General features: G+C 32.1%; 1 protein-coding gene across 4 annotated transcripts in view; it reads left to right on the top strand.

The window, feature by feature from the left end:
- Nucleotides 1-3,179: 3,179 nt before the first annotated feature.
- Nucleotides 3,180-18,649, top strand: part of LOC146993053 (uncharacterized) — a 60,540-nt gene continuing 45,070 nt past the window's right edge. For 3 of the 4 annotated variants that reach the window (XM_085808010.1, XM_085808011.1, XM_085808012.1), the window contains exon 1: nucleotides 3,180-3,333. In XM_085808010.1, the coding sequence (XP_085664136.1) occupies nucleotides 3,284-3,333 (50 nt within the window). In that variant the 5' untranslated portion in view covers nucleotides 3,180-3,283. The remainder of the gene's footprint in view (nucleotides 3,334-18,649) is intronic. The other variant, XM_085808009.1, reaches the window with a different exon arrangement.

The following is an 18,649-nucleotide window of genomic DNA, read 5'->3' on the forward strand; positions in this document are numbered from 1 at the left end:
AATTATCTATTAAGGAAAGTACAAAAGCAACTGCAACTGATATTGCCAATGAAATTGAAATGTAGAATTTTAGAATACTACAAAATGATGAATTATTAATCGTACAAAAGTTTACATTTTATGATAGATGTTTTGCTTACACTGAGCTATGAGACAACAGTTTTGGCGGAGCTGACTCTTTTATTTATATAAACAACAGTGAATTAACACGATATCAAACTGAAGCTTCAGATTAAAAAAAATTAATGAAAATGTCGCACATTATACAATTAACACGGATCTATTTTTCGAAGAATTAATGATTTCAAAAGCTTTTTGGTGAGCCAATTATAAAATGCATATTTATGGATACATGTTTTCAGTCGTTTCATTGAAAAATACACTTCATTGCTCAGTTCCATTCAAATAATAGAATACATTTCCAAGGATGCCAAACACATCCACACCAGTCCAAAGAGTATTCTCATTAATGAACGTGATATGGTTTGCAGAAAGAAGTAAAATGGCTGAACCAAAGGTTGTAGTAAGCTGCAACATTAATAGTGAACAAAAACTGCAGTGCATTTTTCGATGCCATTAAAAATAACAAAGAATTTTTAAAGAAATTTCACACTAGTGAAAAACACGACTGAATGAGGTATGTTGAATCACCAGAAATTTATTTTAACTCATTGCTAATTTTTTGTTAACAACTTCTTTACCTGAAAGTAATACCTATACTTTTTGAATTACTACTAAGGTAAGATAATGTAATCAATATGAAAAGAAAGGACCACAGTATGTTATTTTGCTGAATGCCTGTTAAAAGATGAACTTTTATGATAAATGAGATTAAATTAATTATGTTAAGCTCTCAAGAATTATTTGCCAAGATCTTTTATGATACCTGTAAATATGAAATAAAAAAATTGTAAAATGAGGTTAAATTAATTGATTATGTCAAAGGACTGGAGAGTTATTTGCTTAGGATGAGACATGCCTTTAAGGAAAGCATGAATTTAAAAAAAAAAATGTTGATAACGGTATAATATAAGATGAAATATAAAACAAATAATATAAGATGAAATATAAAACAAAAATACATTTGGAAATAAATGTAAAATACGGTTAACTGATTATTGCATGATACAAAAACACATGTAATTGCTACAACATTAATTTAGGCAACTCGAAAACATCATCAACACAAGCGAAAAAAAGATAACGTCTATTTCCCTATACGGTTTTTAAGTCCCCAGTAAATAAATTCTCATATATTTGTGCACAATGCGCACCCCGTATGTTTTTTTAAGCACCTAGCAAAGAAATGCTCGCATAATTGGGCACAAAGTGACGGAATTTCACGCATTCCACAACACTTCACTCAATTCTTTGACTTGACTTACGAATCATAGAAATCTCAAATCATCGCCAAGCCAAACATACATAGATGTTCTTCGTTCGGCCAAGCGACGAAGGTTACCATGCTGAAAATATGCCTATTGCGCATATGGTAAAATGGTCACGTTATCCACGCAGCAGAAGCGAAGTAAAATGGTCACGTGACCTTCAATATGAGCCCTCAGAAGTTTTCCCTAAATCCCTCCCGTTACTCCGGATTCTACAGTAACCTAAGGCTCCTATAGAGCCTTACAGTAACCTAAACGTCAGCAGAAAGTTGTCGGGGTCGGTAGCCGGGTTTGGCGGTGATCTCCCCCACCGGCCGCCGTAGCCAGGTCGCCAAGAGCGAAAACTGCCAAATATTCCAAATATCCGAAAACTGCCAAATATTCTTACACATATATATATTTTAGACCAAAGGGGCAATTTGCCCAGAAGGGCTATTAATTTCATTTTGGCATTTTGCGTTGGTTCACTATAAACGGTGTTTCACTTTTCGAATTTTTGCCCCAAAATTTGCCCAAGGCCTTGTATTACATTCAAAGAAATTAAATAATGAGGAATCTGCATGTTTCTCGTACTGTGAAAAAAGAATGGTACCTACAGACATCAAATTTTGAATAGCGTAGTCCTCCACTCGAATATGGACATCTGGAGGCCCAAATTTGGAATTTTTTTATTATCTACTTCATATTTTGTAAAACTTTAACGGATTTTTGATTCACAAACTCAATGATTTCAAAGAAAGCAATGGCAATACTCTATACGGGGGGGGGGACATTTTGATCTCCAGCGTACAAGATTGTATATTGGAAATTCTGAATATATGCTCTTTTTGCCTTACTCCATCTATCTAACCTCCGTGTTCGCACCTAAACTTGATTTTTCCTCCTGTGGCCAGAAAGACTTATAGTGGGTGCCAAACAACACGTCTGTCTGTCTACGCTCTCAGTTTTTCATTATATCGTCAGCTTTCAGCTATATCTGAATTCGGTCCTGATAACAGAACAACACCAAATAGAGGTGCTCATTTCCGTCGTAGCTACTGTATGACCTTAGGACCTGCTGTATGTAGGGTTTAAGTTGTTAAGTTGCTAAAATAGTTGTTATGTTACTCCAATGTCGGGTCCAATCCGTCATTAGACGTTGACCACTGCTAAAACCAGAAGCGGTGGTTAATTTATTATGGAGGCAACAAATAAGTGGGCTCCCGCCTTTGTTCCTGTTTCAAATTAATCAATTTCTGAACTTATTTTAATAACTTCGGACGAATGGAAATATATTTCGCAAAGAAAACCTTTTTAATTAACAACAAACCTCTTTATTTAGAATTCTAAACATATATATATATATATATATATATATATATATATAAAGGAATAGCCGTGCGTTATCACGCTGAGACAGAAAAGCATATGTAAACAAAACATCACTGTTGCCATAAAAATTCTACCTTATAATGAACTTATTAAATTATTAATCCAAAGGGGCTTAAGGACAATTGTTTTCGTTTTGCGATTTTGCGTTGAATCACTATAAATGTCCGTTTCACTTTTCAAACTGTTGCCACCAAATGTTAGAGTCTTGCATTATATTTGAAGAAATTAAATAATGAAAAATTCGAGTGGCTCCTAAACACTATACCATCTGGGGGGGCAAAATCTTTTTATTATAAATTAATTTTAATAGAAAAGTTATTTTAACATATGTGGGTTTAAGAAAGAGCAGCGAAAATTTCCCAAAAACCCAAGAACATGAATTTTGGCAGCACAGTTTTGTCAAAAATTGCGCGATTTGGCAACACTGCGTTGCAACGTAAAGCTGATTCGCTGGTTCTGGTAGCGCCAAAGAACAAATGCGTAGTTTACTGTGTGCTTTGGTTTTTAAAAGTTCCGAGACTTGAATGGATATGGAAGCGGTTGATGAAGAAGAACGCTTCAAAAGGCTTGCTTTGTATGTATTCACTTATATATATTTTTTTCATACATTTAAATAAAATCAGGAAGCTAAAACAAAGTTAAAACTATCATGGTAACCAGAAATGAGGTTTCATCGCCAAAATTTTTAAAAAATTGTCGCGAAGCGAAGGGGCACTCAATTCTACACTAGAGCGAAAATATTTATATTCGTGATCCATTTGTACATAGAAATTCAGTATACAAGTAAAGTAAAATGTTTGATATCCAAATGTAATCTAATATGTGTAGTTTCCTAAAAAAGTGCCAGAATATTTAAATGTGCGAAACTAAAAGTATAAAATGTTAGTTTCCTTGAATTATGCGTTTTCTTAGTCTTCATTTTATAATAAATCCAGATGTAAAGTATAAGTTCAAAAATAGGCTGATCGTATTTTCTTCATATCACAGTTAAGTTGACCATTATTCGGCTGATCTTTAGAGTATGGTAACTGGTAGTTTAGCGACATTTTGCAGGTGATAAAGGTTACTACCTGGGACTTTGGTAATAATGTGAGCAGTACTCAGTTCCGATTACGCATTATTTTGTCTGAGGGAAATGAGAGATCGTGGGATATGTCATGTGATATTAATGGACGAATTACGGTTCTTTAATCGGAAAAGGGGGGAAAAAATCTGGAAATTTTGTATTTGGCTTTATTCTGTGTTGTGTTAAACAGTGTTCCTTAATTTAGAGGTAAAAGTTTTTGGATATTTTATTTATTTTATACGTGGAAATGTTCATGTTTGGAAAGGGTATATACTTTTTCGCTATCAGGTAATTTCATATATGTTCTTTTTACCGGGTTTAAAGATTCAGAAAATTGTCATGTATTTTTGTGAAATTTTTCTAATTTATGAGAAAAAAGTAGTGTACATGGATATAGTTAAGAGTGTGCACAATGCCATTTTTGTGTAATTCTGGGATGTTTTTTTAAGTAAAAATAAGTCGACGTGTACATGGTTTATGTGTATGTGTTATTTTGAAAAACGCGTAAGGAGTATGGTATTGTGCACTTTTTCCCAATTTTGCAGTGAATATTTGTCATGATTAAGCAGTTTTGTTAGATAAAATTTCTAGCATAAGTGTAATTTGGCTATTAGATTGTTGGAAGAACTGTTCAGTAGATAAAAAGAAAAGAAACATGGGTATCCATGTACCACCAAGTTTCGCCAAGGGGTACCCTAAACTATACTTTTACTGCATTGTCATCACAATGAAAAACAGCTGATCTTTGAAATATGGTAACAGGTAGTTTGGCGACATTTTGGAGGCGATAAAGGTTACTACCTAGGACTTTGGGAATAATGTGAAAAGTTTTCAGTTCCGATTACGCATTATTTTGTGTGAGAGAAATGAGAGATCATGAGATATGTCATGTGACATTAATGGACGAATGACTGTGTCTTTAATCGGAGAAGGGGGTATATTGTAAAAATATCTGCTGTACTTTATAGGAGTAGTTTCATTCTATGTTCTGTGAAACAGTGTTGTTTAATATTTGGATTCCATGGCCGTATATAAAGTAAATCCGAAATTTTTATTACGTTTATGTGTAATTGAAAAGAATTGCTTAATTGCGGATAAGTATGAATGTCCAATATGTGGGAATGAAATGAGATTGTGTGAAAGGAAGGATATTACAGATAGTTTGAATGGCGGTGCAAGAAACCTGGTGAAAATGGACATTTTGTGATCCGCCATGCACTCAAGATTCTGTAGAAGATTAGGTAAGTTAGTATTTTTAATTATTTGAAGTTATTATTTTTATGCATTGTTCTAACTGTAAGGAGTAAATAAATTAATATGGTATTATTGGAAAATTGTTATTAGCACTGATTTAGTTTAAAGTAATTAGGATTGTAAGCTAATTTTTATTAATTTAATGTATGTGCTTATTTATATTTCAAGTAGTGTTTTTTAATTTAATGATCGTGATTTTGAGAGTTATATGTTTGTAGTATTTTGGAATATGTTTGAGTAGAAGTAAATGTGCATGGAAAGAATTTAAGTATTTGACACTAACTATTTGTAATCATTTTTAATGTTTTGTTATAAATTCATTGGTGATGTTTATAATAGATAATTTAGAGGTAAAAGTTTTTGGATATTTTATTTATTTTATACGTGCAAATGTCTATCCTTGGTATATACTTTTTCGCGATCAGGTAATTTCATATATGTCCTTTTTACCAAATTTAAAGATTCACAAAATTTTCATGCATTTTCGTGAAATTTTTCTAATTTATGAGAAAAAAGCAGTGTACGTGGATATAGTGAAGGGTGTGCGCAATGCCATTTTTGTGCAATTCTGGGATTTTTTTTAAGTAAAAATAAGTCGACGTGTACATGGTTTAGTTATATTTTAATTAAATGATAGTTATTTTGTGACTTTTATGTTTGTAGGAATTTGGTATACGTTTCAGTTGAAGTAAACGTGTATGAAAATAATTTAAATATTTGACACTAAGTATTTGTAACTATTTTTAATGTTTGCGTATAAATTCGTTGGTGACGTTCATAATATAATAGATAATTTAGAGGTAAAAGCTTTTGGATATTTTATTTATTTTATACGTGGAAATGTTCATTCTTGGAAAGGGTATATACTTTTTCACGATCAGGTAATTTCATATATGTGCTTTTTACCGGATTTAAAGATTCACAAAATTTTAATGCATTTTCGTGAAATTTTCTAATTTATGACAAAAAAGCAGTGTACATGGATATAGTGAAGAGTGTGCGCAATGCCATTTTTGTGCAATTCTGGGATGTTTTTTTAAGTAAAAATAAGTCGACGTGTAAATGGTTTATATGTATGTGCTATTCTGAAAAACGCGCAAGGAGTTTGCGATTGTGCACGTTTTCCCAATTTTGCAGTTAATATTTGTCATGATTAAGCAGTTTTGTTACATAAAATTTCTAGCATAAGTGTAATTCGGCTAATAGATTGTTGGAAAAAGTGTTGAGTAAATAATAAGAAAAGAAACATGTCTTTACTTCGTGAAGACAAAATGGCGGCGGGAAAAAAAAAAAATAGAGGGTTGCTGTAGCAGAGTTGGTCACCAAATTTTCGCCAAGTTACCATAATCCAAAGATCAACCTGAAAAACTTCTTTTATATCATCCTCATTTTTTACACCTTATCCACATTTCTTTATAAAATCCGTTAATTGGAAAATTTTACCTTTGTTTTCCTGGCTCTAGTGTAGAATTGGGTGCCCCTTCGATTGGCGACAATTTTTTTAAAATTTTGGCCGTGAAACCTCACTTCTGGTTACCACGATAGTTTAAACTTTGTTTTAACTTCCCGATTTTATTTAAATGAAAATAGATTGATGTGTACATGGACATATTTAAGGCAGTGCGCAATGTTTAGTTTGTGCAATTTTAGGATGTTTTTTCAAGTAAAAACAGATCGATGTGTACATGGACACAGATCTTGTGCAGCTCTTTGACTTCTTATTTTGGTTTTGGCCAACCAGCGGCCGAGCGGTAGAGTCGCTGAACACTGGTAGTTCGATCCGAGGTTCAAATCCCACGAACGGGCTGGCTGCATGTGTGTTTTCGTCGTTTTCCCCATGTGTAACGTGTATACGAGCCAGTTTTCCTTAGAAAGTCCTCCATGAAGGCATCCCTCCCCTTAGGCAGATAGCCCTCGAGACTTTGCCATAATTAAATTACTTAACCAAACCTAACCTTATCATGGTTTTTGTAGCGGCCATCTTGAAATTGTGTCTTCCTGGCGTTGATCTTGGCGTCAAGAAAGAATCGCCAATAAACAAGGGGCACCCAATTGTAAACTTTTACCGTTTTGCTATATCTGAAAACCTTGAAAATTAGTGGCTATCATCATCAAATTTAGCTATCCTTCACTGTACATATTTGGCTATGCATCATGAGCTTGGCGACTAACGACAAATTGTTCCGTTAAATTTTATCTTTCTTCTATTGCGCGCTGAGACAATTATGCCTGAATTATATTAGTTTTGTTATATATTATACTTATGTCTATTTCTTGCACGTCCTTAAGGCTTATTATAGTTCTGAATAAATAAATTCCCACATGCATTTAAGCCTTACTGAGGGCCGGCGCCGGATATCTTACTGCCTTGATGCAGTCTCTGTGGGTCCTAAATTCTCCAAGTCTGTGTGGCCATCCGACCCCTGGCGCTGGTTTTGGGTTTATGTGAATAACAAATCAGGGTACTTTTCCGTTTCGCCGGCGCAAATCTCGCCAAGTAGTCTTTATTGGCGACAACATACAGTATACACATAAAAAATGTTAAAAAAATGTTAGTTCTAAGAATTCTTTTTTTGAAGACATAAACATTTTAATATCGCTTAAAATTTTATAAAAAGCCAATAAATAAAGACAATAAATTTGTAAAAACACATTAATTTAAGAATTTACTATGCTTTCACGGTTCAACATTCTGATCCGCCGGTTTATATCACGTGACCCCAAGCGATCTCATCTCACGTAAACTACTCTACAAAAATCTAATGCTCTCAGTAATTATCTACATTAATTTCAAGTTAAATCTTAATTTGGAACACAAGTTTAAATGCAAGAAATATTTCAATTCGTGCGAATAGCTTACTCAGAAATTATGTAAAACTGCAGTGCTTTACTTTGCTAATGCATTCTCGTTAGAATTGATGAATTTAACCCTTGACTTTACCTTTTCTATATTTTCGGCTTCGGGTAAGCACTGTGATTGCATCCTAATTAACTTTATTACCGAAAATGGCCTTAGACATAAAACTGAACTATCTGATAAAAATTCTATGTAATTATATGCCAGTATTGAAAGAAACAATCAATCTGATAAGAAAAAGCTGCGACTTGTTTTGAAAATGAGGCTTAAAAGGTTACCAGCAAGAATGTTCCGTTTGGCATCGGTTGTACCATTATTGGCGACTTTATCACTTGCGCCGGCAAAACGGAAAAGTACCCAAATCAGTTATTCTTAATTCAAATAGCCATAAATTTAATCTTTGGGTCTATGAGTATCATCAACGAAATCTAATGGAAAGAAATGTTTGGTAAATGTTTCCTCGTAAACGTTTTTTAGCACATTTAACTTAAATCTGTAATCATCGTCAAGCGTAATGTCAACATATAAGGTTACCATACTCCTTTATTATTCAATTACTAACAAAAAAAATTGTTTAGGCATCCCTACATGAGTCATTACTGAAGTTGTCATGTTTTGATAAACATGCGGTGATGAGAGGAAAGTATAATAAATAATGATTCCTCAGGTTGGCGTCAGATCAACGATGTATCTATGTGGAATGTTTTGGTTTGAGATGTGTACCAAAAAGCAGATACGCAGCAATGAAACCAAATTACTGATCCTGATCGTACATATTTATGCTAAAAGGTTTGTTTCTTCAATAACAAGGTATTTCATTTAGTGTCAAAGTGAAGTTAAGAATTGACACTCTCCAGATATTTTATTATGTGCGGAAGGGGGGTGGAATCAAATGTGCATGCGTAAAACCTAGGAGAAAAAGGCTATTGGTGGTTTTGAGGTCCGGATTTTAGATAATTTCGGATAATGGACGTCCAGATTTCTGACTTTGTACTGAATTTCTTATTTATTTTGATTAATATAGCAATTGGATTATATGGATGATCTTTAACTTTGTTAGAGATTTCTTACTCGTAACTTTATGCTTTCTTGACTACTGTTATTATAATGACTTTTGAAATTGCTTGTTTTCATGAATGTGTTTGATTTATTTAGAAATTTTGGGTTTTCATCCGCAGAGAACCCGTTGGCGCCGTTTGCTGTTTTACTCGCCAAGTTCACCTATGGTTGATCGGCGTCAGTTATGAGATATTAAAACACATGGAAGTAAGCCGCGTAAATGTGATATTTAATGAATATAATCAAACTAATTAAAGAATAAGTAACATAAATTCACGTTAGCCGAGAAAACAATATATTAAGCATATGGAAGTGAAAATTCAAAATTAACCGGTTAAACACAATATACGAAAATAAATTTGTATTGAATTCAAGTTAGCACAGAAAACAATATATAAAGCCTAACGGAAGTAGAATAATCATGTAATATTGAGCTTTGTAATAATGACCCTTTTTCTTGGCAATTTCTTGGGAAACTTGATACCTGTCTTTGAATATCTTTCAGTATTATAAAATTCCAAAATATTTATGTTTTTAACAGTGCAGTTTCTAAAGAAATTGTGAATTTACGATTAATATCTTCATTGCATAATTTTAAAGTACTTCCAAAACTATGATTGAAATTCCATTATTATCACATAAATGAAATCAATACGTATTCTCATTTAAATAGAAACTTAATTGCAACTGATTACATAAAAGGTTTTTTAGTAATAAATTATATTCTGCTCTGACTCATTTTTAAAATTTTATGCATATGCTCATGTATTGCACAAAAAAAAAAAAAAAAAAAAAAAAAAAAACACCCAACATATTCACTTTAAATTTGGCATATTCATTTTTATTAAGACTTGCTTTTTTGCATGTAACTCGTAACAGGAACCAAAGAATATATTATTTTTTGTTCGCTGCTTTGCAACTGATATACACCTCATCAGCAGCCAAACAGTAAAGTGTCTGGTAGTTTGGTTAACCAACTAATGGGCAAGTTGTATGATTGTTTTCATGGTATTCTCAATATGTAACGTGGATTCAAACCAGTTCCCTTCAGAAAGACCTCCTTGAAGGCATCTTTCCTCTTAGGCAGATATCTCTCCCATGTTTTTCCATAATTTAAACAAACCCAAATGATGTATGCTGCTAAAAATTTTATTTAAAGTCCACATTTAACAACATTATAAAACTTGCAAATATGGTCCAAGTTAAGATCATTTGTAAATGCATATTAATTACACTAATTGTATATATTTATTATATGAATATTTTGAATGTCTATTTTATCATTAATTATTATTAATATATTTATGGACAACATTTCTTTTCTGATTGTTCTGTTCAATGTATCTGATTTTAATTTCACTTTTAAATTTTCACACCATAATTTTATCAAAGTCTTCTGAAATTTAGTCACAATTTCACTCAGTCAAATTTAACTGTGTAATTCACAGATGCAGCATAAAAACTATGTTAAATATCAGTCACCAAGGATGTATGGATTAGGTTTTTCATGCCATCTGTTTTGTTTATTTCATGCATATGATTGCATAAGAAGACTTACGTGAAATAAATGTGTCACAAGCAGTGACACTGAGATGTTATTTCACATATAACTGAGAAGTACAGCACTAATTAGCACTGTAATTGTTAAAGAAAGTATCCTAGCTTTTAAAAAGCTTCGTTGCATGTAATGTGAACTTAATAACTTTATCATTTTAAAAATAAGAAGGGTTTGTGTGTTTATTTAATTCAATGTGCAAAGCATGCGAGGGCTAGCTGAAAAAGGCATGCTTTTGTGAATTTTTTCTAGGGTAAATAGGCTCATATTTACACCACTTGAGGAAAACCACGAAAATGTCACAAAATACGTGCAAAAAAAAAAATAATAACCTGCCCAGCCAGCTCGTTTTTCAGGATTTGAGACGAGATTGAACTACCACTATTCAGCCCTCTTAACCACTGGTAGGACTAAATATGTAATACAGTCAAAAGTCTAATCCGGACTCGTCGGGACTTCGGCGATTCCGGATTATCGGTTTTTCCGGATTATAGATCATCAACTTAAATCTGGTAAGAGGGCATGCAGAAATTATAAAATTAAAAATATGAAACCGTAATTTATGAAATAAAGAGCAATTATGATCTAATGGGTATCAAAATATAAACAAAAATAGCTTTATACTTATTTGTTTACTTTATTAAACATTTCTTTAAACTCGCGCATGCGTAAAGCATACATTACACATAGTCGAAATTAGAAAATTGCAACCAGAAAACTATTTGATGTGTATTCGTGATATTTATAATGACGAGGAATTTGATTTATATCATATCAAAGACGGAGTACATCGAGATGAAATACTACATTTAGTAAGGAATTATAAGCCGAATAAAATAAAAACATCTGCTCTGAAGATAAGTATAGTGCTGACAGATCAACTTCCAGTTCATTGCACGCCGCGTCGTCCCCCCCCCACGTGCGCAGGGCAGCGTGAAATTGATAAACAGATTTCAGAATGGTTAGGGAAACAAAGGATATGTTTTTATCCATTTTTTTTTTTTTTTTTTTTTTTTTTTTTGCGGCGATTCCACTTTTTGTTTGAAAATACTTTCGCAGTCTTATGATACATTGCCAAAACAAAACATGCTTTCGCTTTGTAGATACTTCACCAGCTCCAGAATCGGAAATTCCTTTTGACATAATCGAAAGTTCAAGCTTACTTTTATAAAATTGTTTTAACAGTCTGCAAAAAATAGTAAGCCGGATCCAATTAGATGATTAAGGAACAACGCAATCTGCAACATTAACTGAAATAGATAATTTTAGCTTATACCCTCCATTATACATTAAACGCGCATGCGCACATGCATGTGCGTACGCGTAAAGGTATTACGCGCATGCGTAAACACCTATGCGCATGTGTGAACCCATTACGCATTGACGCCTGCGCAGAAATTTTGTAGCTTTGAGGTCCGGATTATGGGTGTCCGGATTAACGACTTTTGACTATCATGTAATCAAAAGTTAACTATGTGTTGTGTGGCAGGATTGCTTTCTCAAGTATCGAGGTAGGAAACACTTAATCTATTCTTTTTTTTAAGTGTTTGGTCACGGTATTATTCATTACATGTACTTTCCATAATTCATATAGAATACTAATATTTCTACTACAAATGTCTTTTTTTTTTTTTTTTTTTTTTTTCATTTTTTAGTATAATAGGTATAAATACAGTAGACGTATATAATCGATCGGGAGTGGCCAAACTTTAGGTCAGTGAGAGCCACAACTGCATGTTTACATCATTCTAAAATAGGTGAAGTAGGTTTCAGACAGCAAGAAATGTCGATTCCAAACAATCATTCAGTGACAGTCTTAGTTCAGTAAGAGCCATGTGCCTGTAATAAATTAATGAATGCTTGACTTTTAATACATCCATTTTACATAAACAGTTTTTCAGTGTTATTTTTTTAATGTACTTGTAAACAGTTTAAAGCATTTTATGTTGAAACAACTGCCTGTCTTTCATAGTATATTTGACAGTACCAATAATTTTCAGTACTGAAATTCTGTTCAGTAGCATTGTTAATAAAACTAGAAAATTGTACATTTTATTACTTTTGAAGAGTCATTTGCACTAGGATTCATTACACAAGTAGTGGTTTGCTAATTTTGATGACTTTGGGTATCCATAAAACTATTCCGTCATTTTAGAGAATAAATAATACTTTTTTATTTCAGTTGAATCATCTAATTGTGCATTAACAATATATTATCTGGTTGAAGTTTTAAGCCATAAATATTGTTTTTCTCATTATGACCATAACCAATAATAAAAACATTACTTAATTAATTATTTTAAATGCATATTTTGGTGGCCCATGAAGTCAAAATATTTTATCGTTTGGAAACCTCATGATTCTGCGTGCTTAACGCTACGTTAACAGCCATGTTACCAATTACCATTAACCCCCTTCCACCATATTTTCTTCCACGAACTAGCATCTGTCACTGAAAACTTCCTTAATTATATGAAAATATTTCTATGTATTTATTAAAAGTTCATAAATAATAACGGGAAAATACAAAAAAAAAATAATAAATAAGTGAAGAATAATTTAAATCGGCAAATGCGAACAACGATGGGGATAATTCAACAAAATGAACGTTAGAGTAATGATTGCAACCTTCGTACAAGCGAATAGGTTGAATCTGCCGGATTACCAGGTTTGAACTATTATCGGCAAAGTTGGGGATGTTTGCATTTGCCGGGTTCTTTGCGGAAGTGTATCGAAATTCTAATTAGATGTAAACAAATTTAATTTAATAATAATTGAATGCCCTGGAAAGCTTCAAACTTCTTTTTTTTTTTTTTTTACTAGTACTTAAAAGATCTAACATTGTGGTTCTCAACCTATTTTGCCCTATTCCACGCCTTTCACCATTGCTAGAAGATCATTCCAATCATGCCCTTCCTTGGTACTTGGAAAAATGCATATATATTTTTATTTAGATTGCTTTTTAACTTACTTTATAAATTAAACAAAAAAAAAAAAAAGAGTACAGAAATGTTGGTATATACCAGGATTCGAATAAAAATAGTTTTTTATATTCATAAACCACAGCTGCCAACTCTGGTTTTTCTTCTTGTCTCTTGGTAGATCAAATCTTCCAGTTTTCAATTTTTAGCCTTTATTAAGGAAAATGTTTCCCAGAAATAAATAAATTTCATTGAGTGAATTAAACTTAAATTGTGCTAATTCCATCTTTTCACCTTTAGTGATTTTCAGAATAATTTTTCTTATTAAGTTTTATTACACCTGAATTGTATTTTTTATTAATTTTATTAAACACCATCTGATCTGAATTATCTTAATCTAATGGAGATATTTGTAGATGTTTACATCAGGGTTCAAGCTGTGTTTAATCAATTAATATTTACGTCTAATTTAATTTTATTTCGATCTACGGTACATTACCGAGTTTATCCGGATTTAAAGTACTTTGATCAGTAAAAGCTTTTATTCACTACTTAAAAATTTCTCAATTCATACTCTATTTCGATTCTATTTTTACCATCAGTTCGTACTCTATATCGATATGTTGTTTAATGAGTAAGCTACAGTTGAACACATTTTATAAAACTTTCATTATTTTTTCTGTGGATGACAAAAGATATCTTAATTCAGAAAAACTGTAAATTTTAACATTACACTGATCATTACATTATGTAAGTATAATCAGACATCAGGCTGATCTTAACTGTAGGGTAACTCTTGGTTTCTGCTTGAAAAAAATCGGCAAGTAGTATTGGTTGTTTCTGAAATCTAAAAGCCCTAATGTTGGCGAAACTAGCCTTTGGGAAAATTGTGGGTTTTTTTTAAGATTTTAATAACTTAAAATAACCTAACCTACCTTTGTCATATTATTTAATAATGTGTTACTGCAGTTGGTTTATGTTTTAAAGGTTATAAAATATATTGTTTAGGCATCATTTAATGCACACAGTACAAGCTTAGCATACAGAACATTACTCACCTTTTTAAAACGTTGTAGTAGATGATGAAATCAGGCTTGTGTAGACACGTCACGTTCAAAACCATAACATTTTATTCCCCTTTAGGTGATAGGGTACTCTTTAAAATGTTTTGGTTCTGCACTTTATATAATGTAGGACATAATGGCTGTACAAGCTTTATCCATTAAGATCACTTCTGTAATTGTAAATGTAAGCAGGATCATTTAGTTTGAAATATTTGTATCTTCATTTTTCATAATTGACTGGCAGAGTCAGAATCAGTAATCCTAAGAGTGTGTTAAGTATGTAAATGATGATGCTTATCTTGTCTTAACCATAAATTAGAACTACCACATGTTAACACAATAAGTCTGATATAATTCTTTTCCGTCTATATGTTGGTTAATGATGTTTTTGAACTTGTTTTATTTAACAGTATTTAATTTAGCATACAAATTCTTGACTTGAACTTTTTAATATTTTTTTGAGGGTTCTTGAGATTTAAATGGTTGTCCTGTTCCCCATGAATAATTCAGAACTCAAATCCACTATTATGATGATGTGACTGAGTTTGGGTCTAAAGTTAATTTTATGCTTCTTAAGATGTGACTAAAATTGCTACAGAAAATTCCAAGTTTGAGTTGTGACTACATGACAAGTGTTTATTTCTGGGAAATGCTGCTGATTTTTGAAAGAAGCTGCCGCAAGAAGGTTCATTGTATATTAAATGTTTAAATCCAAATCACGTGGCTATAGGATCCATTAGATTTTTTTAATTTAATATAATTTTTAAGTAAACCTCTTAATTTTTACTAGTTATAATTTTTGTGTTTTCCTATTCAGAGTTAAATACAAAATTAAACAATTGTTTCCTGTGCAAATACCGATACCTTTAATTGAAATCAAATGAGGAAAAAAAATTATGCGACATGTAATTAGCTAAAAATTGAGTAATATTCTAATTGAATAATAATCGCAAACCCTGACTTTAAATTGCATCTACAATGGTGAATCGAAATCTTTTTCCTTGGGGTCAGGCCTCGATTTCAAAAATCATTACCTGTCATGATTCAGCCCTCTATTTTTACTAATGGATAAGGCCAGCAGCTAGCATATCTTCTTGCAGTGGGCGCAGTGAGTGGATCTCCAGAGAAGTGAAAAGGGGGGGCAATGTAGCATCCTGGGTCTGGGGCCCATCATAAGATATAATATTTCTTTCCTCAAGTAGTTTTGAAAGTGGACTCTCGTTTATTTGCTTTTTCTGTTCCGAAGAGGCAGTTTGAGAATATCTGATAGGGGGTTGAACTGGCCATTTATATCGCAGGGGTCTTAATTACAAACATAGTCATAAATTACAAACAAACTTAAAGATGGAAAGTGCCGAAAAAGGACGTGACACAGCTCGCTTTGGAGGCATGGGAAAATGTAGGTGTCGTTTAAAACATCTAACTTCTCCGCATTCAATTTTATGGAGAGGAAAACAAGTTTAATTCTATGTATGAATGCAATTTTGTACAATAGGAATGGATTATTCAATGATAAACTGTAAGGCAAATAGCATCTTTTTTTTTTTTTTTCTTTTTTTTTTAAAGGCATGGGAGTAGAAAGGTGCATATTTGTTACATCAATAAATCTATAGTGTAAATACCCAGATTTGCATTTCGAATGCTATGTTACATGTGTACGAAGTATCTGAAAAGTCTAAACACAAGTGGCTTTCGACCTTTTCACGTCTAAGGATCGTTTACCAAATTGCAAATACATTGCGGTCACTGCACTTTTAGTTAATTTTCTAACGCTGCGTAAACACTTAATTGATTTTGATTAGGGACTTATGAATAAAGTAACGCAAACTAGACTGCAGAAAATTCTTAAGAGTGCAGTTAATCTTACTGAACTGTGCATTATTGATGCAGTTTTTGGTTATATTCGTGTTAGTTAATGTGGAATTCTTAATTATATATATATGAACTTATAGCATCTAATTAATTTTTATATTTTTCCTTTTCGCATTTTTATTTTTTGAGTTTGTTCTACTAATAAATTCTTATTTTAATTTTCAAATGTTTAGATATTAAGTTAAACCTCTTATATGCAGTTGCAATTATTAATATTGGCGAGGAATTGCCTTGCTTTGATTCCAATTTAATTCTAACTTTAGATGCTTTAAGTTTATTTTACTTCAATCCTGCAGCTATAGCACAGGACGGGTTTAAAAATTTTGTTTTTAATTTTTAGCCTATTGTTATTTTTTTTATATGTATGTATATAGGCATAAATAAATGCAACAAAATATGGAACAAGGTTATAAGGTATTTCTCCTGCCTTCGTAGTGTAGTGGTTCTGCACGCTGAGCCGGTATTGTCAGAGGTCCGTGGTTCGATTCCCGGCAAAGGCGTTGTTAATTTTTCATCTTGCCTGCTTCCAGAAAAAAATACCTAATGTCTCTACAAGGTATAAAATATCAAAGAAAAAAATTTTAAATATACAATGTTCATTAATGTATATATATGTATATAATATCTATATAAATGTTAGGTTCTGAAGCAATTAGAAAATTTTTAATTACATATATATACCATTTTGTAAGCATATATAAAATATAGCGATTTTTAAATTACTTATATGGTTTGTTGTGGTTTATTTAAATATAGCAAAGCACTCGACGGCTATCTGCCTAAGGGTAAGGATGCCTCTGTGGAGCACTTTCTAAGCAAAACTGGATCGTATATGCGTCACACATGGGGAAAACCATGTAAACGCCCATACAGCCAATCTGTTCACCGGAATGTGAACTCCGGACCAAACTATCAATGTTCAGCAGCTTTACCGCTCAGCCGCTAATGAACCTTCTCCTCACATATACATGCATATATATATTATAATATTTACATGTAGAACATACGTTACGGTGAAACACTGAAATCTGGAGAATGTCGACTTTCACCGGTGAATGTTGAACATATAAGAATATGATATTTTCTTTACCGTAATTCAGTCGCGAAAAAACGCACTTGAGACTTAAAATAAGAACATAAGAATTTAAAACACACAATACATTCAAAATGAGAAAGGAAAATAATAGAAGTCAAAAACTTACTTGATTATACAGTGCGTTCTGAATGAGAAAATAAAATAATAGTAATAAAAAACTTACTAAATTATGTGACTCAAATCTTATTTATTGCAACAACTTAAACTTTTATGACTTTTTTTTTAACTCTCTTTTCGACCTACACCAGAGCATATCTGTGATTGTCGACATACACCGATGAGGGTCCGAATGTACAAGAATGTAATGCAATATTCGATCTTTCACCGATGTATTTGGTAAATGTTGTCATTCTCCGGTGAAAGTCGATATTCTCCAATTTCGGTCTTTCACGGTAACATATACATACACGTTAAATTATTAAATTATATTTACAGGTTGATCATTGATAAAAAATTATAAAATATGGTATGGAATTACTTCGCTTCCTAGATTTTTCGTAAGCTTCATCATATTTCTAAAACAGAATCTCAGTGGTGATCCCATTTCCAAGCTGTTTATATGTCTTATTTTGTCTGCACTGAATTATATTTAGAGAATTATTTCACATGATTATAGCTGAAAATGCAGTTTTACAAATGAAGAATTTAAGGGCAAGAAGAGAATTAGGTCCTTTTCTAATTATTCTTGAAGCATTTAAATTAAGAAAAACAAATGGCAAATTAATAGAGATCACTGAAGTAAAGTCTTCACAGAGGACAGATTAATTAGCAAATAAATTTTAGTTTTCATTAAGTAAAACAGAATTCATCCGCATTCTATGAGAAAGGAAACAATCCAAGAAAATATTTTTCTATTTTCGCAGTCATAATTTTTTTCTTAAATATTCAAAGAATTCATATTCAAATATTGCAATCTATTATAATCAGTAATAACTACCTAAAATGCAATTTTAATCTATATTAATTCTCATTTTCTCTCTGATAACCCCTCCTTAGAGTTAAATAGCAGTCGCAGCAGTTTTCGGCTACATTTTCCTTTATAATAATACGCTTACGTTTTCATTTACAACTTTTAATACTCTGGGAAAATTTCAATATGAGAACCCAGAAAATTATTCTTAACGATGCTAAGATTATTAAACATTG

Source organism: Stegodyphus dumicola, chromosome X1 (genome assembly GCF_044657685.1).
Source record: "Stegodyphus dumicola isolate Sdum_Otavi_A_Nest chromosome X1, ASM4465768v1".
Classification (NCBI taxonomy): Eukaryota; Metazoa; Arthropoda; class Arachnida; order Araneae; family Eresidae; genus Stegodyphus; species Stegodyphus dumicola.